Source organism: Perognathus longimembris, chromosome 6 (genome assembly GCF_023159225.1).
Source record: "Perognathus longimembris pacificus isolate PPM17 chromosome 6, ASM2315922v1, whole genome shotgun sequence".
Taxonomy (NCBI): Eukaryota; Metazoa; Chordata; class Mammalia; order Rodentia; family Heteromyidae; genus Perognathus; species Perognathus longimembris.
Window position 1 is genome coordinate 46,465,840 of NC_063166.1, and position 19,726 is coordinate 46,485,565.

A 19,726-nucleotide genomic window follows, 5' to 3' on the forward strand; every position below is an offset into this window, starting at 1 on the left:
ACCGGTGTGCAAAACCATAGAAGCAAAACACTAGCATCCCATCAAGCTTCTGTCCCCCTCCGGCCTTCTGCCCAGCTCTCCTCTTGAGCTCTCAGCCTGGCTGTCAGGCTTCTCCTGCCTGGCTGATTCTCCTGCCCACGACTTTGCTTCTGTGAAGTTCACTCATCTTTTTTGAACCTGTGATCTACTTTCTTCACTCCCTCGGCAGCTCTGCAAGCTGCCATTGTCACATTTCCCTTTCTTGACACACTCCCCTATCTTTTTCCTTTGATGGCTTGTCCATTTTTTTCTTACCTGTCTTCATTCTACTTTTCCATTTTTATTCCTATAGCCCACTATTATTGTGCCTTAGGCTCCATTTTCATATGCTCCTCAATCTGCAGATTCTCATAGATTTATTTTTTCTTAAAAGCAGCCATGTTCCAGTGATTTCCCAACCAACCCTCTAGTATAAGCTTCCTTGAGAGCCACACTCTTCTCTCGCGCATATACTATTTCATGCTGGACCTACAGCTAATGATGTCTCCAAACCAGATCCTATGATTTATTCTCAGGTTTTCTCCCTTCTCTTCCCATGGCAAGCCCCTAGATGCCTGTTTCTAACACCTCAAATCCTCAGTGTCCCTTGGATGAGTTCATTTTCTACCCTTAACATCTCAGCTCCAGTCCTGTCCTCCTTATCTCTACCTTAGGGTGCTCCTGTCACTTCCTGTAGACTCCAGATCTCTAGCTTGTACTTCTTCACCTTGGCTCCTAGGCAATCATTATGAGTCATAATGCTCTTCCTCAACCCAGGGCTCAACTATTTAGGCTTTAAATTCCTATTCATTGCCTGCACTTCCAAGCCCTGGGATTTGAATGTGGCTCGATTCCTATCATCATCTACTGCTACCACTGCTTAATTTCTAACCTGCTATTATTTATCATCTTTGAATTCATTTCCACATTTCTGGGCATTGTCTTGGTTTTTTCCTACACATCCCATGCCATTAACAAAGAGCTGTTCACACTTGAGTACAAGGCTCAAAGGGACTTCCTGAAGCCTTCTGATAACCTGCTGCCTATAGCCCACAACTGCAGAAAAAGTGCCTGAAGAACAGCTTGTTCTTCAGTGATGCCAAAAGTCCGACTCTACTCTTGCCCTTCCCATTATATCATATACATCTACTTAGGGCCTTTCTCCAGCCCTGCTATAAACACTGAGAAAGGCTCATGGTTTTTCTTACACCAATACCAAGGAATGAATGGGCACAATAAAGTTAATGAGAGGAAGGATCAAAGTAACAGAATGTAAGTGATTAGAAGATTTGTCCTGATATTCAGACACCGAGTACTAGGACAGAGGTGTGGCTGCAGTATTTCATGCTAGTTCCACAAATCCAATTGTTTAAATAATTGGGAATTTATCTGGAAGTGGAGGCAGGATGATTATGATTTGAGAACAGCCAAAGAAAATCAGCCTAAGATTTCATCTGAAAATAAAAGGTCTAGGGGTGTAGTAAAGCACTTGCCTTGCAAGTAGGAGGCCCCGAATTTGATATTCAGTACTGTAAAATAGATAAATAAAATGTCTATTTTATTTAGTCAGGAATTTTGTTGGCTGGTTGTTTACCTCATTGTAGATTGAAATCAGAAATGGTTGGTGAGAATATTTACAGGAGGTAAAATAGTAAAAATGACCAGTCAGCGTTTTGGCTTGGATTTGTTTTTGTTTGCTTATGTGTTTCCCATAAGACAATTGACGGTCAAAAATGTCTACCATTTCTCATATCCATCAAGTGATAGCACTAGAATTCCTCAATCCTTGTTATTGTGCTCACATCCCAATCACCCCTCTTCATTCCCTTCCTCCATTACCACTGCCTCACCTAATCCATAGCTTCATTGTTTCTGCCCTAGTTTGTTGCTACTGTCTCTTAGTACACTCTAATACTATACTGACATCATTACTAAATCTGCTACTAGAACAATGTTTGGGTAAGAGTCCTACCTATCTAGAATTGATACAATAGTTCTGGAAGTAACAGTGAAAGAGGCTTTATGGTATAAAAAGGAAACTGTTTTTTGGTTTTGGTTTTGGTGCTGGTGCTGGGGATGAAACTCATGTTCTCCCTTGATTTTATTTTATTTTATTTTATTTTTTTGCTCATGGCTGGCATTCGACCTCTTAAGCTACACCTCTGCAACCAACTTTTATTTATTTACATCTTCCTTTATTTATGAAGTAACTGTACAAAGACATTTTAATTCTATAAGTCAAATTTTGAGAATAATGCATCTTGATTTGTGATACCCTTTGCATTGTACTCCTCTATATCCCCCATTCCATCCTCAAGTTACCTAGTTAAAGGGTCATTTTTTGATTCATTACTCATTGTCCATTAAATAGTTTTTCCTGTTGTAGTGGCACATGGATTTCCACAGGTTGAATCTGTGACCCTGGTACTAATTTCAAGATGGTTGCTAGGTTTTTATACCATGAAGCTCTACAACAGTACCAGTAATTTGACCCCAGTAGTGTTGACACTATAAGTTTTAACCCAGTGATTATTATGTTTAGTTAGCTGGTCAAGAGCAATTTATCAATTCCCCAGGGTGAATATTATGGATGCCAGTTATGATAGCCATCTCTATCTTCTCTTTGTCACAAGTGTAGTCTGGGCCACAAGTTCCTTCTGGGGCCTCAACATGAGTTTCTGCTAGCCAGGGGGCCTTCAGGTATTTCCATATTAACGACTTTGCCAGTTTAGTACAAGAAAGCCACATTTTCTTCTAAACCACTCAACCTCATTAAGCAAGTTGAAACATTTGTGAGGCTTTCAGGCAGCCTGTCTCCCTTTGGGTTGTTGAAGCTCTCTGGCTGTCAGCACAGTACTATAGGCCAGGAAAGTTCAGAGAATTACTTCAATAATATGACAGCCTCTTCCATTTAAAATGGAATTCAATGCTCCTTTCCTCAGAGGCAGGCATTGAAATTCTGTGCATGATCCATTCCTCTAGTCATTTAACAATGTCTCTCATGTTTGCCCTGACTTAAAAAGAGAGGGAGACGGGGAGAGGGAGAGGGAGAGAGAGGAAAGGGGAGAGAGAGAAAGAAAGGGAGGGAGAGAGAGAGAGAGAGAGAAAGAAAACCAGCTTTGTGTTTGTGATAACATGGATCAGGATGGTATAATTGCAGTGAAGAGCCCGGAGCTGGCAGTAATAGGATGGTTCGTCTGATGTGTGCTGCCATTAGAAAATGACCCACGTGTGAATGTTCTCAGGGGACGGTAAAGAGGCTTTTAAGAATTACACTCTGTGCAGCATGAAAGCTAATGAGCAAAAGAACAAGTCAGAAGAAAAACTACTGCTTCAGGAATCATAGTTCCACTTAGGGCCTATCACAGCCTCCCTCACATTCATTAGGACGGACTGCCCCTGGCCAGGATGTGCATTGCCTTCTCTCCAGCCTCATAGGCTCCCTGCAGGCTACTCTGTACCACATTCCAGAGGAATTAAAGCCACTAAATAATAGATGCTAAGGAAAAGACAGAAGATAGATGCTGAGACTGCCAATAAATAAGATCAAAGTAGGCATCCATGTCAAAGAAAGGGGGGCTCATAATGGGCTTCAGTAGGAAAAGAAAGAAGGAAAAACCTCAGCGATTTCTTTAAGTCCCTTTTCCAAATTTTTAGAGCCATTCCTTGCTATTTTATTTCATACATAAGAGCAAAATACTATGTAATTATGATTTCCTGACTAGATATTTTGATCCTGGAGTTGTATTGTTTGTCATGTTTAAAAAATAGACTATGAAGCTGGGCACCAATGGCTCATGCCTGTAATCAATCCTAGTTCCTCAAGAGGTTGAGATTTGAGGAACCTGATTCAAAGCCAGCCCCATGCAAAAAAGTCTATGGGACTCTGATCTCTAATTAACCAGCAAAAAGTCAGAAGTGAACCTGTGGTTCAAGTGGTAGACTGTTAGCCTTGAGTGAAAATATTGAAGGATGGCACCCAGACACTGAGTTCAGATTCCAGGACCAAAAAGCATGCATGCACGCACGCGTGTGTGCACACACACTTAAATAAATACATAAATAAATAAAATACATCTTCCTATCAGACTTTTTTTCAATTTATTTTTATTGTCAAGGTGATGTACAGAGGGGTTACAGTTACATATGGAAGGTAGTGAGAACATTTCTTGTCAAAGTTGTTGCCGCTTCCCTCATTTTTCTCCCACCTTCCTCCTCCCCAATACCCACCCACCCCACTCCACCCCCAGGTGTTATTGTAAAGGTATTACTCAGGATTCTGAATCACATAAATTGGGAAATTGGCCTAAGAGACCAAGTGTCTCAAAAAGATTTATGTGTTCTTTTTCAAAACTGACCCCTTCTGATGTAGGTTGTTATTCTTGGAATTTGCCACCTGGCATTTGTAAGACAATGTCTGCATCAACTTGTGAAATCAGATTCCTCCAAAGTGTCTAAGGACCCCCTGTAAGGAGACATGTTGACTTTGTCTTCTACTTTGTGACAGAGTTGTCAGGCAATAGCAGCCAGTACCCCAGTGTCCCAAGGGTTACTTTTTCAGAAACTGTAAGGACATCATGATACCCAGCTGCAGGTCTCTTCTTCCCAAGCAAGGCTCCCTTGCATGTATCACAGTGCTCCAAGGAGAGAGATGAGAAGGGCTTCCTACACTAAACACATTTGTGAAATAAATCTTAAGAACAAACATAGAGTGTTCACTACAAAACATAATAATAGTAGCCTATAAACTGTGAAATATAATCATCCTTAGGTGTTGTGGGGCTATTTTTTCCAGCCTCTCATCTAATGACCAGAGTTGATTTGTAGAATCCTTGCTTATTTTTATTCCCATTCCTGTTTCTTCCTTCTAAATATTATGAATATTATCTTTGCTTTCAAGGGCCAAGCAAGTTATTGAGGGATAGTTGGTAGTGTGGAGAATCTTGGCTGAATTGTTTTTATATAAGGTTAATCTAATTTTTTTCTCTTTCAAGTTTTAAGATAATTTTCAGAGAGAAGGACAAAAAGCAAGAGTAAATATAAAATCTATTGGAAGATTGTAAGGTGAGCCATTATTTGAAATGGTAACAGTAACTGAAAGCTGTTGTATGTCTATCTAGAAACTAATAGAGCAAATGAGAGAACTTCAATCTATTTAAACAGCCCCACCTATACTCTATACCCAACTGCTCATCGAGGCCCTGATTTTTGTGTAACTAAGCTTTTGTGTGCACACACACACACCAGTCCTTGGGCTTAAACTCGGGCCCTGGGTGCTCTCTCTGAATGTTTGGGTTTTTTGTTTTGTTTTGTTTTTTTGTTTTTTTTTTGCTCAAGACTAGCATTCTTGAGCCACAACTTGAGCCACAACTCCAATTCTGGCTTTTTCGGTGCTTCATTGGAGATACGAGTCTCAAAGACTTTCCTGCCTGGGCTGGCTTTGAACTTTGATCCTCAGGCTCAGCCTCTTGGTTAATCAGGATTACAGGCATGAGCCACTAGCACCCAGTGGTGTAACTAACCTTTAAAACAGTTATTGAATGGTAGGAGTTGATTTTCACAAGGCAATCATGCTTTACCTTTGATTTTCTTCCTTTAAAGAATCTCATTCAGCAAACTGTAGGACATAATTCATTTTCTCTTTACTTCACTGGTTTAACTATTGAGAAAACAATTAATACAATAATGATCATTGAATACCTGCCACATGAATGAGATTATGTCTGTTACTTGAGGGACAGAAGAATGCATAATAAATAGTACTTCAATTTACTGAATGAGAGCTAGGAAGTCAGAAGCCACAGTGTAAATTCTACATTTTCCTCATAGTACCTTTATGATCATAATGAGTTCCTACATCTTTCTTAGTTATAAGATTTTTTTTTCCTTTAAAGGAGATTTTTGTTTGTCTGTGGTGTTTTATCTTTGTATTGTGCCTATACTAGGGTTTGAACTCAAGGCCTGGGTCCTGTCCCTTAGGGTTTTTGTTGTTTTGTTTTTGTTTTTATTCAAAGTAAGCACTCTACCCCTTAGCCACAGCTCTACTTCTGGCTTTTTTTGCTAGTTAATTGGTGCCACATAGCTTGCTACAAACTGCAGTCCACAGGTCTCAGCCTCTTGAGTAGCTAGTATTACAGACTTGAGCCAGGCCAGTGACTAATTTGTTGTGCCTCTTAGAGCTACTGCAATCAGGTAAAATTACTAAAACCTCTGGTTTTGGCTGGGAGTTAGTGATTAACATGTAGGGCTGGTTTACAATGGAAAAATGGAAGAATACAAACCTTCTGAACATGATGGGAAACCTAGAAAGAATGCTTTAAACTTAAGAGCAAAGAAAACAAGGAAAAGAACCAGATAGGTGATGGAAATTGGCAATCAAACTTCATCAAATGATGAAGCAGTTCTGAATAACATTTTCCTTCATATTATTCCTGTCAAGACTTTATTAAGTTACTCTAGGGCTGGGAATATGGCTTAGTGGTAAAGTGCTTGCCTTGCATGTATGAAGCCCTGAGTTCAATTCCTCAGCACCACATGAACAGAACGGTGCTGTGGCTCAACTGGTAGAGTGTTAGCCTTGAGCAAAAAGAAGCCAAGGACAATGCTCAGGCCCCAAGTCCAAGCCCCAGGACTGACAAAAAAAAAAAAAAAAAAAAAAAAAAAAAAAAACTTAAGTTACTCTAATTCCACTTTAAAACTTCACACAGATCAAAGTTTGGATTCAGAAGCAAGCACCTCCATACTTGTTAAGGAACTTGGAAAAATCTTTAAATGTTGACTCAAGTCCAAGTTAAGTGACTTTAGTACTAAGCAGATTGTTGACTAATGATTTGAGAGTGCTACTCACAAACAAGTAAGCCAAGCAACAAACATAAGCCTGAGTTCAAGCCTCCAAATCAACTCTCTCTCTCTCTCTCTCTCTCTCTCTCTCTCTCTCTCTCTCTCTCTCTCCTTCTCTCCCGCTTGCTTCAGTTAATAATCACAAACAGTTGGGGAGACTAGGGGAGACAGAACTAAAAACTGCTTTAGAGATTCTCTCTTAACTACTCCCCTCTCCATTTTCACCACATAACAAGGAGCAACAATGGAACTAACAGAAACCTACATGTTACTAATTTGTCTGCCATTCATCCAAAATCTTCTATTCAGACAAGAATTAGGATAAATAATAGTTAAGTACATAAACAAATAAATAAAAAATCAAATAAGAGTTAAAATATTATCAGTCACAGTTACAATAATTTATATTGCTCAGTTAATTGCCACTCTGGTTTTTTCATTAATTGTGCTCTATGAGTCATGTCTTCCTGCTTAAATATTAACAAATTTTCTTCAAATTACAAACAATATTCAACAACTGTTGTACTTTTCCTTTTTTCAGATTTAAAGGATTCAACCATGTTGAGCTGTGTAAACCTCTCCATTCTAGCAGATTGTATTCTTTATTGGCTAGAAGGCATGTGCCCATTCCTAAACTTTTTTTTCCACTTCCAAAAAAAAAATGACACATGTGACTTGAAAACTGAATCCATGGTGACTGAGAGTGAAATGATAAAAATAGCTAATGTCTTTATCATCATCTCCTTTGCAAACTGGTGAGGCAGGAGGTGATTAAGGTTTCCATTTTGTAAGCTGCATTATCTTATGCTAATCCTCAATAAATGTGAGGAAGTGATCATTTCACAGCTAAGAATTGACTAGGGGATGCACATTTCTCATGTGAATCCCAAGATAAGCAGGTGGCCAGGAATGCTTCCAGCTTTACCTCAGGGTGTGCTGTATGTAGCCCAGGATGACACTGTCAGTTCATTCTCTTCTCTGGTCCTCACTATCTCAGTTGTCTCTCTGTTCCTGGACCAGGACCCAGAGTCACAATCCACACAGCTCCTTGTCCAAGAGAACATTCTGCAACTTCTTTTTCCCCAACTTCACTTAAAGAAATGGGCACCCCATCCCCCAATTAAACCATTCCAGATGTCAATTTCTTGCTGGGAGAGCAAATGGAGAAATTAATGGGAGCTGTGAATACAAATTGAAGCTTTCCTTACACTTAAGTTTTCATCCTGAAATTGGAGAATATTTACTCCCCACATAAATCCTTGATTGTTTTAAGTGTGTTTTCTGTGGGACCTCAGTTCAGAGCTACTAGCCCCTTGCTGTCTATAACTGAATATTGAGGTTCACAAATCATCTGCAGAGGAGATCTGGGGAGGGAGGAGCTGCAGGCATGCAGCCTTAGCCCAGCTCCCAGCACAGATGACTTGCCCACTCTCAAAGAGACTCACTGGCTCCTGTCTTTATGAGGATGGGACAGCACAGCTTCCCCATTCTTTTCCTGTCCTTGACTGTCATTGAAATGTGCCCTTTCCTTCTTCCCATCAAAACATTCTGCTTTGGGGGGGTCTTAACCTCTCTATTATTTTCCCTCCCTCCACTTCAGTTTTGGCTTAGAGCATGCTATTGTAATAAATGCATTTCTTCTTGGCCTACCTCCATGTATTTTTTGACCAAAAGGACTGTTTGGATGGTTGGAAGAATTCAGTAAGCAAATGCATGAATAGTCTCTTCTTCCCCTCCTCCCTCCCTTCACTCTGCTTCCCTCGTCTCTTCTGGTTTACTCAGTAGCTCTGTGTATTCTGAGAAGAAAAATCCCTTGGGGTCAATAGGGTTTTTATTCCTAAAATGAGCCAAAAATATCAAGACATTTCTCTCATCTTCAACCTTTGCTTTGAATCTTCAGGCAGAAATACTGTCATTATTTCCTATTTTGGTGTTTTGTTTTGTTTTCTGTTCTTTCCTGCCCTGCCCTATCTGCCGTACCCTACCCTCTCCTATTCTGTCACAATTACATAGACTGGACTGGGAGTTTACATGACCTGCTCTTTGCCACAGAAGTAAATGGTAACAAAGACTACCCGATAGCATTTCACAACCATACCAAGTGGTTTTCTTGCACATAAGATATCTTGTTGTAAAGAATTCTATGTGCTTTGAAATCATGTCCTTATAAAATGGTATAAGGTCATATTTTTGAGGATGCAATTTTTCAAGGAATTGGATATATGAATGAGGATGAAAGTTTTGACTTAAGTAGCAATAGAAAACATTTTTGCAATTAATATTAAAATAACATTTTGTCTAGTACTTCCACAAGTGAAGCCTTCCAAGAGGTAGTTTTAACAGTGATATGACATTGATTGATTGATTGATTGAGTCAGATGGGTTTCCTTTTTGTATAAGCTTTATGCAATCCACCATCTTGGTAATATTAGACTTCCATAGACTTCTAAGCATATTAAAGGAAAGCTTTGACTGTGTTGTTCAGAAAGGAGCTTTGGGGAAGATTGTCTCTACCTTTAATTACACTGGTAATTTGTAGTGTCTTTGGAAGGATTTAAAGCAGCTCAATAATTAATATCTGAGGAAAGGAATTAGGTGTTTAACTGGAATACAAAATCAGGGGACACATAAAGCAGATCAAAAGCTTACACTTAAAAATTATACATTGGAGCCAGGCATGGTAGCTCAAATCTGTAATCTTAACTACTTGGGAGGCAGATATCTAAAGATACAGTTTAAGGTCAGCTAAGCAAGGCAACAAAGAAGCTCACCAAACACCATCTCAACACATGACTGGGCACAGTGTCACTTGTCTGTGTTCCCAGCTACAGGTGAAACACCATGGCTGAGCATAATCCCCTGCAAACTGGGAAGCAGGACAAGTAGCAAGATCTCAAGGCAGGCTGAAAGGACATGAAGCAAATCTCTTCATGAAAAATAACCAATCAACAAAGGGGCTGGAGTTATGGCTGAACTAGTAGTACCAGGCAAACATGAGGTACTGAGTTCAATCCTCAGTTCCCACAAACAAACACACAGAAAATAAATAAATAATGACAAAATAAACTTTACCTTGCTTCTAATTCCCAGTTACAGGCAAAGGTAAGACCTCTCAACTGAGCTTAGAGACAGGCTTGCTTTCTTAGTTCTTTCATAGTGAGGACACCTTGCTGCAAACCCTTCAGGTGAACTGAACTAATCTCGTAATAAAGGGACTATATGCAAATTGTATTTATGAAAATACAATCTTATATAGCAAAGCAGAACAAAGTGTTTTCTTCTGTAAAGACTACAATGAAATTTTATCTTGCTGCCATATAAATGTAAAACTTCCACAGGCACTCAACTCATCAATTCCATGTGTTAACAATGAATATTGATTTGACTTTTATAACTTTTTGTTCCATGTTCAAGTCAAGTTATAAAACATTTAACTTGATGTTTGTATTGGAATAATCTAGGGTTTTAAAGATTCTTGTCTCTTATTGAACTTCTTTTTAAAGACAGCATCTTGACTTTTTTTCTTGTACTCACCCAGCATAATGAACAGCCTGAACTCTGTTGTGAAGCATTATGTAAATCTGTTTTTATTTCTGTACCACTATGTTATCTTCACCTTTCTTTCCAACATCTATAAGAACAGATTGCAATCTTCCTTTCAGGATGCATTAAAAACTAATTGTGGTAAGAATTCAGGTGAAATAATTCTGGTCCGTCTATAAAAGGAGAGTAAACCATTTAAACCATCCCACCTTCTAGATACAGACAGGCAAACACATATAGATATTAAAAAAAAGATTTTTTTTCAATTTTGTATTCTTCACATGTTCATAGTCTCTGAATGTTATACTAGAATATTTTCTTAGGAGCTCATAGGGAAACATAATAAAATCATGATATGCCTTTCATTTGCTATTGCTTTTTTGTTCAACTCAATGGGTATTTAATATTTCAAGGTAGTTCACTGGGATATGAAAAATGTGAACTTCATCCAAAGTTAAGTTTGCTGGTGTCTGTGTAGAATGAAATAGTTCAGGAAGGAAGGATAACAAGAGAAATGAATTGTTTAATTAGAAAAGTTGTTGATAATGTGTGAATTATCCAAGTATCATCAGAACCACCCAAAAGAAGTCAAGTATGAAAGATATAATTTATAGCAGCCAACCAGTGTCGAGAGAGACCTCTACATCTCTTGTATCATGATGCATTTACCCTTGTCACATACTGGTTCCACCATTCTGCAGAACCATAAAAATGTCAGTGGAGTTTGAGGTAGGGAGTCTATAATCTTGTTGAGTCTCTGAAGTCAAAAGACTTGTTCTTAGGAAATAAACATTTGGATAATGTATTTGTGACAGCGTTTGAGAGGACCAAAATCTGCCTTGGAAGTAGAGGCTTCTAGCCCCTGAAACCCTCCATGTTCTTCCTGTTGCAATCTATTCCAAAGCCATCTTTTCTTTTCTTCTCAGGTTATCAGCCAGTCCTGTCTGGACAGCAGGGGTTCCAAGGCCTGATGGGAGTGCAGCAGCCTTCTCAGAGTCAGGGCATGGTGAGCAGTCAACCAGGAGCTCCTGTGCAAGGCATGATGGTCTCCTACCCAACTATGTCCTCTTATCAGGTGACTGTCAGCAGCTCGAAAATTGGTGGGTTATAAAGTAGCACTTCCCATCTGAGAAGCTAGGGGAACTGCCCTGTGTTGTATGGTTGGCTGAAGAGTAAGTAAGTGCTTGGCCCAGCCTTTGCTGTGAGTTGACTTTGATCAACAAAGAAAAGTAGAAGTTAGAAAACATATACTTCTGTAACTGCTATGACTTATGTAAATTTAGCTAAAATTTTTCCCCTATAAATGTGTTTTTTTAGAAGAAAATTCATTAAAGTTCTATTCATATAGGCCTCTTGGCATCTTATTGAAATTTCACTCACTGGTAGAAAACACCATGACAAATTCCCAGTGTGTGGGTGTGTGTGTGTGTGTGTGTGTGTGTGTGTGTGTGTGTGTGTGTGTGTGTGTGTGTACCAGTACTAGGGCTTGAACTCAGGGCCTGGGCACTATCCCTTACCTTTTTGCTCAAGTTTAGTACTCTTCCACTTGAGCCATGTCTAGCTTCCAGATTGGAGATGAGAGTCTCAAGGACTTTTCTGCTGAAATTGGCTATGGACCACTATCCTCAGATCTAAGCTTCCTGAGTAACTAGGATTACAGTCCTGAACCTCCCATTAATTTTATGCTCATCCAAAGAAACATCATTTTAGTATAACTTTATTATTAGATATTTTAAATGGTACACATATTTATTAAAAGGGAATTTATGAGGCTTAACATCTTCATTTCCCAGACTAAATTCAACTTGAATTTTCTGAAAGTGCCATGCATCTTTACGTGCTTTGAATCCTGCAGTATCTGAAAGTAGATATGAAGAGTTAGTGGAAGGTCTTGACCATTAGATTTAGAGGCACCAGATACTTCAGGCCTAAAGCACTGCTCCCAGACCCTTCTACCCAGAACCCAGCTCCTTTAATTATGACACTTCAAGGAACTTTATTTTCATGGAATCAGAAAGTGGGGCATGGCTTTCCACACTGGAAAGAAAAACAAACCAGAATGGGAAATCCCAGTGCAGTCTCTGGATGGGGTGGAAGCAGAAGAGAAAGATGCTCAAATTAAGCTCCCAGCATCTGCTGCACCCCATCCCTAAAATGCTCTCAGTAGTTTTTGTTTGTTTGTTTGTTTGTTTTAAGTAGGGTAGGGAATTGGGGAGGTGAAATAACTTTTCCACAATGAAATACCTGTTAACTAGGGTTGGTGACCTAACTCAAAAGCTTGAAGACATTTGATAACGCTTGCCTCACGTCCGGCTTTACTTGTGTCTTTCCACAGGTGCCAATGACCCAAGGTTCTCAAGGAGTGCCCCAGCAGACATACCAACAGCCAATCATGCTGCCTAACCAGGCAGGCCAGGGGTCACTCCCAGCCACCGGAATGCCTGTGTACTGTAACGTCACACCGCCTAGCCCTCAGAACAACCTTAGGCTGCTGGGTCCACACTGCCCCTCCAGCACAGTCCCTGTGATGTCTGCCAGTTGCAGGACAAACTGTGCAAGCATGAGCAATGCCGGCTGGCAGGTGAAATTCTGAAGGCTGTGGCTGTGGTGCATTTCTCCAGATGTTACTCAAGGCCTTTTTGGAAAAAGAGGAGCAAGTTGGGAAAATGGGCTGAGGACATAAGTATTCACTCAACACTCCAATGTTTGCTGCTGGTATTCTCCTATAAAAAAACAAACAAACAACAAAGACTAATAAACATGTTAGCTGGTTAATGGTGCATATTTCTGTCATGTCTGCTAGGTATGCCTTTATAGCTTAGCTAGTGACATGAATTCATCAAGGTAAGATTTTCTCCTACCACTGAATACCACTGTGTAGATTATAATATCACCGATTCGGATTAGTTTTGTACTTTGTGTTGAGTTTGTGTTGCTAAAAGTATTGAAAAATTATATACTAAATCACATTGTACCAAAGCTGTAATGGAAATGAGAAGAAGAATTGATTAATGGAAGGAATAATTTATATACCCTATAAGAGTTTTCTTTTTTAAAGGGACATATGCTGTATTGTAGTGTTGAACTGAAATAAAATTATTTGACCTTATGGAGAAAGGTCATGTTTTTACCACCAGTTTGATTCAGTCTTTCTCTCAATATAAGTTTCTATGTGAGTTACTATTGTCTTCTCTGAGCACCATTTCATGATTTCTGACTGGAAAATGGCTCTAGGTACTTGTGATAAAATTGCCACAATACAGGGAGATGTTGAAGGCAAACACTTAAACTGCAGTTTCCTGTCATGATATAATAGAGATCCTAAAACTAAGATAGCATCCATTCATTCATCAATTCCACATGTTAATACATACCTTGCATCATATTGTAGAAATTCTGAATGAAAGTACCTAGCTCTGCAATGACCAGCTAGGAACTAGCTAATGTGGTTAGTAGAAGTAGCCCGACACATGGTGTTGTCATACCTTTACTAGGTCTGTACCACATACATAGAAAAGAAGGTATCTTTGTTCAAGAGGAGAATTGGAACAGGCATATTCAAATTCAGCTATATTGGACAATATACTGGAACGTGCCACAGGTTTTGACAATGAGTCAGTAACTCAAAGCTGTGAGTGTTTGTCCTGATAACTGAAAATGAGATAAATACAGCCATGATTTAGTCTCAAAGTTTTTGAATATTTGAAAAAGCGCTTAGAAAATCCTGGTGGCCACTTAGTCCCTAAGTATTTAATTCCTTGTAGATTCTGCAAGTAAAATTGAGTTATTACAACCTTTAAAAAATACAGCCAGAGATAGTGTAGATACACTATCTCTGTAATCTTTTTTTTTTTCAAATTTTTATTATCAAACTGATGTACAGAGAGGTTACAGTTTCATACGTTAGGCATTGGATACATTTCTTGTACTGTTTGTTACCTTGTCCCTCATAACCCCCTCCCTCCTCCCTCTTTCCCTCCCCCCCACCACGGAGGTGTTCAGTTCTCTTTATCTCTGTAATCTTATCTGAGTATATTGGAAACCGTGTATACTGGTATTAGAATTAGGAAATTGAGAGGGAATACCAAAATTGAGAGACAAAGGGTAAATTAAGAGAAACAACAACAAAAGCAATACTTGCAAAACTGTATGGTGTAAGCGAACTGAACACCTCAGGGGGGAAAGAGGGAGGGGAGAGGGGGGTATGAGGGACAAGGTAACAAACAGTACAAGAAATGTATCCAATGCCTAACATATGAAACTGTAACCTCTCTGTACATCAGTTTTATAATAAAAACTTAAAAAAATATACAGCCAGGTGCCAGTGGCTAAAACTTGTTACTCAATCCAAGCTACTCAAGAAGTTGAGATCTGAGGATCATAGTTCAAAGCCCGCTCAGGCTGGGAAGTCTATTAAACTATTTATCTCCAATTAACCACTAAAAATCTGGAAATGATAGAGCACAAGCCTTGAGCAAAAAAGCTTAGGGAGAGTGCCCAGGCCCTTAGTTTCAAATGTGTGCACGTGTGCATGTGCGCGCACGAGAGTTAATAACAAAACGCTGAACTTTGAGCCTTATTTCTACGAAAAGATCTAACTGGGAAAGAAAATGGCTAATAGTTGGCTATTTTATGCTCCATGTGAAGAAACCCTTTTACCATGAGAGAGTTATGGAAATGAAAGCTGGAAAATTCTCATTGTTTTTCATATTATCATAGTTTGTTTTAGGCTTGCTATGTTCATAGTATTCACTTTGGAGTATGGTTAAGTAGTTAAGAACTGTGCTTAAAATTATGCTTCTTCCTTTAAAAGGGAGCTTTTGCAATATTCCACTTAGCTCGATTCCTTGTAGAATCTATTCCATTTCTCCAAATTTCAGTCTTGCATATTTTTCCTGTTTATGTGGTACTGAGGAATCGAACCCAGGGCTTTGTGCATGTTAGGCAAGCACTCTACTGCTAAGCCACATTTCCAGCTCCTCAGTCTTCTTATTTCTTCTGACCTCTGACCATAAGAATTGTTAGAAAACAAAGATGCCCCATTTTTTTCTTCTCCTTCATGAAGTCAATACCTGCTTTGAGAAAAAACTGTTGCTAAGTTCAAATATATTTTCCAATGGAAAAAGAGTGTTAGCCAGTACACATTCATTCCTAAAAGGCATTTTCTAGTTAGCCTTTTCACTTTGGTGCTGATCCCAAACACAGTTATCTAAATGAGTTTTATTTTCTTCCTATAGAATTTTTGGCCTTTAATGATTCTTAGATTACCAAAGGCCTTTTTTTTTTCTATTGAATTAATGTATACCCTTTCCCAAGGGTTTAATCTTTTTTCCTTTATTGTCAAAGTGTGATACAGAGGGGTTATAGATTCATATGAAAGGCAATGAGTACATTTCTTGTTCTACTCATTACCTCCTCCCTCATCCCCCCCCCAAAAAAAAGGTTTAATCTTAAAGACAGGACTTAAAAACAAATTATCTCATATACTGTATATACTCATATATATCTCAGATACTGTTTTGGACCAAGACGTATTCCCTATATAATTATATCTAACATTGCATTATGCTATTATAAATATTAAGTTATTCTTTCTGCTACCTTGAATTAGAATATTTCAACTGGCTAAGTTGGAGATTAGGAAGGCATTTTCAGAATTTACAACTAAGACAGCATTGGTTAATCATTTTCGTGATGGGTAATAGTTTTGTCATAATCATATTTTAATCAGATTATTTGGTTTATTGCTTATATAGAGATAAATGGATGTTTAGATATCTAAACACATGGATACATAGATAAACTTACTGCAAATAATCTTCTATAACTGTGTGACTATACAAGGTACAAGACTGATTTATGAAGTCAGTTATTCAACAAAATCTCATTACACAGTTGATTATATCCTAATTATATGGGGGCATTCAAAAAAGACTACATATAAATTTAAATTACTTGGTTTTATATTTATAAATTTTATTCTGACTATACTTTGATACTTGGAACTTTATGTTCTAACTAGGATATCAGTATTGGTTTTCTTTTTTTTCTTTATTTTTCTTTTGGTTACAAAGCAAGACACTGTCTCAAAAAAAGGAGAGAAGATGAGGGGAAGGAGGAGGAAGAACAAAGGGAAGAGAAGAGGGGGAAGAGAGAGTGAAAGAATCTCTGAATTTTGATGGGTATTGACAAAACTATCTTCATTGAGGGAACACAAATGCACATTCCCAATAGTAACACATGAGTAGAATGTCTGCTTCCTACATCACTGCCAACCCCAAACCAAATCCAGAGCCTTGTGTGTATGGGGCAAGAGCTCCTCCACTAATCTAAGCCCTTGTCCCCAAAAGACTCAACCCTTTTCACTTTATTAGTATGTATTCATTGTACACTGTTACGTGTAGTGTACTTTGATCAAATTCTTTCCTTATATAACTTTCATTTTATAAAATTAACTCTATTGTTATTATAAACATTATGTACAGAGAAATTATGGTTACATAAGTCAGGGAATGAGTATATTTCCTTTCGTTCAGTGTATTCCTTCCCTCACTCTCTCTCTCTCAGTTCCTCCCTCCCATCTCCAGCCATGAGTTGTATAGTTCATGTTCATCAGTGTACAGTGAGCACCACTGCTAAACGTTTTCACCCATTTTCCCTCAAGTTGTGTTCCCTCCCCCAATCATCCTGAAGTTACACATACAAATACATCAAGAATAAAGAAAAGAAGACAGAATCATCCAAAAAACTAAGAGAGAGATCTCTTGCTTTTGTATCTTGGAGTTCAAGATATATATTATTCTAAATAAATATAAAGAGGTATGTGGGGATTGGACCAAATATAAAGAGGTATGTGGGGATTGGACCAAATATAAAGAAGTATGTGGGGATTGGACCAAATATAAAGAGGTATGTGGGGATTGGACCAAATATGAAGAGGTATGTAGAGATTGTACCTTTGTGTTTCTCTCCATTGTCCTTTTTTGGTCTACAATGTGTGTCTAGAATCACATATAATTTATCATACCCCAATGCTTTTAGATCTAATTTCTGCCTACCAGAGAGAACATGCACCATTTGTCTCTCTGAACATGGATTGTCTCCCTGAGCTTGGCTTACCTCTCTTAGCATGATTTCCTTTATGGTCAGGATGATGAGCATTTCTCCTGTGTTTCTTTTCCATTCTTCTTCTGAGAAATCTGTCCTTAGCTCCCTTGCCCATTTTGTGATAGGTTTATCTGGTTTGGGAAGGGTTAGTTGCTTGAGCTCCTTGTATATATTAGACATGAGGCCTTTGATACATTGCTAGTAAATATCTTTTCCAAGTTTGCTGACTATCTTTCTAGTTGAGGAACTATGTCATTAGCTGTGCAGAAATGTTTTATTTTGAAATAGTCCTACTTGTCCAGTCTCTCTCTTATCTGTTCTGCCCCTGGGACTCTAGAAGTTTCTACCTATCCTATATGTTCTAATGTTTCTGCCACTCTCTCTTGAAGTAATTTTAAAATTTCAGGTCTGATATTGAAGTCTTTGATTCACTTTGTTGTTGTTGTTTTAATAATTACTTATTTATTGTCAAAGTGGTGTACAAAGGGGTTACAGTTACATACGTTAGGCGTTGGGTACATTTCTTGTACTGTTTGTTACCTCTTCTCCCATTCTCCCCTCCCTCCTCCCCGTTTCCCTCTTCCCTCATGAGTTGTTAAGTTGGTTTACACCAAATGGTTTTGCAAGTATTGCTTTTGGAGTTGTTTGTCTCATTTTCCTTTGTGTCTGGATTTTGATATTCCCTTTCACTTTCCTAGTTCTAATACCAGGATATACAGTATCCAGGGTACCCAGATGAGGTACAGTGATAGCGCGGATACAACCACAGGAAGGGGATACAAGAGGATCATCAACAAAACAAGCTACGGTTTCATATGGCATATTGAAAGTAATTACAACAGTGATATAACACACGTTTTCATAACATGGAGTTCATTTCACTTAGCATCATCTTATGCATTCATAGGGGCATAGCTATTAGGCTCTTGTGATCCTCTGCTTTGACTAGCCTAAACCTGTGCTAATTATTCCCTATGAGGGAAACCAAGGAGTCCATGTTTCTTTGGATCTGGCTCACTTCACTTAGTATAATTTTTTTCCAAGTTCTTCCATTTCCTTACGAATGGAGCAATGTCATTGATGGAAGAAAGATAGCCTCTTTAACAAATGGTGGGGCAAAACTGGTTCAACACCTGCAACAAACGAAAACTAGATCCTTATATATCAAAATCAATTCCAAATGGATCAAAGACCTCAAAATAAAAACAGATAGCCTGAAAACACTATAAGAATGAGTAGGAGAAACACTTGGGCTCCTTGGCAAAGGACAAAACTTCCTTAATAAAGGCCCAGAAATGCTACAAATCAAAGAAAGGTTGAACAAATGGGACTGCATCAAACTGCAGAGCTTCTGCAGGGCAAAGGACATAGCTTGCAAGATAAACAGAAAGACCACAGATTGGGAAAAGATCTTTACCGGCCATACAATGGACAAAGGCCTCATATCTAAAATATATGCAGAACTAAAAAAATTACATTCCTTCAAAACAAAGCCTCAAAGAACCATCAGCCCCCTCAACAAGTGGGCTAAAGACCTAAAAAGAGACTTCTCTGATGAGGAATGAGAATGGTCAAGAGACATATGAACAAGTGTTCTACATCACTGGCCATAAAGAAATGCAAATCAAAACAACATTGAGATTCCACCTCACCCCAGTAAGAATGTCCATTATCAGGAAAACTAACAATAACAAATACTGGAGGGGATGTGGCCAAAAGAGAACCCTACTTCATTGTTGGTAGAAATGTAAACTGGTTCAGCCACTCTGGAAAGCAGTATGGACATTCCCGAGAAGGCTAAACATAGAGTTCCCCTATGATCCAGAAGCCCCACTTTTGGGCATGTACCTGAAAGACCACAAATAAGAACACACTAAAGCCACCAGCACAACAATGTTCATCACAGCACAATTTGTCATAGCTAAAATATGGAACCAACCCAGATGCCCCTCAGTAGACGAATGGATCAGGAAAATGTGGTCCATATACACAATGGAATGTTATGCCTTTGATTCACTTTGAATTGATATTAGTGCATGGTAACAAACAAGGATCCACCTTTGGTTTTCTGCATATGAATTCTCAGTTTTCCCAACACCACCAACTATTAAAAAGACTATATTTTCCCACTGTATGTCTTTGGTTCCTTTATCAAATATCAGACAGCTGTAAAACATATAGCTTTATTCCTGGGTCTTCTTGTCTATTCCTTTGATCT

At 38.6% G+C, this 19,726-nt stretch overlaps 1 protein-coding gene across 2 annotated transcripts in view; it reads left to right on the forward strand.

Annotated features, from left to right (window-relative positions):
* The window catches only part of Arpp21 (cAMP regulated phosphoprotein 21), a 165,707-nt gene extending 152,181 nt beyond the window's left edge, over positions 1–13,526 (forward strand). For both annotated transcript variants that reach the window (XM_048348649.1, XM_048348650.1), the window contains 2 exons: positions 11,328–11,476; positions 12,737–13,526. In XM_048348649.1, coding sequence (XP_048204606.1) covers positions 11,328–11,476; positions 12,737–12,994 — 407 coding nt within the window. In that variant the 3' untranslated portion in view covers positions 12,995–13,526. The remainder of the gene's footprint in view (positions 1–11,327; positions 11,477–12,736) is intronic.
* The last annotated feature ends 6,200 nt before the right edge of the window (positions 13,527–19,726 follow it).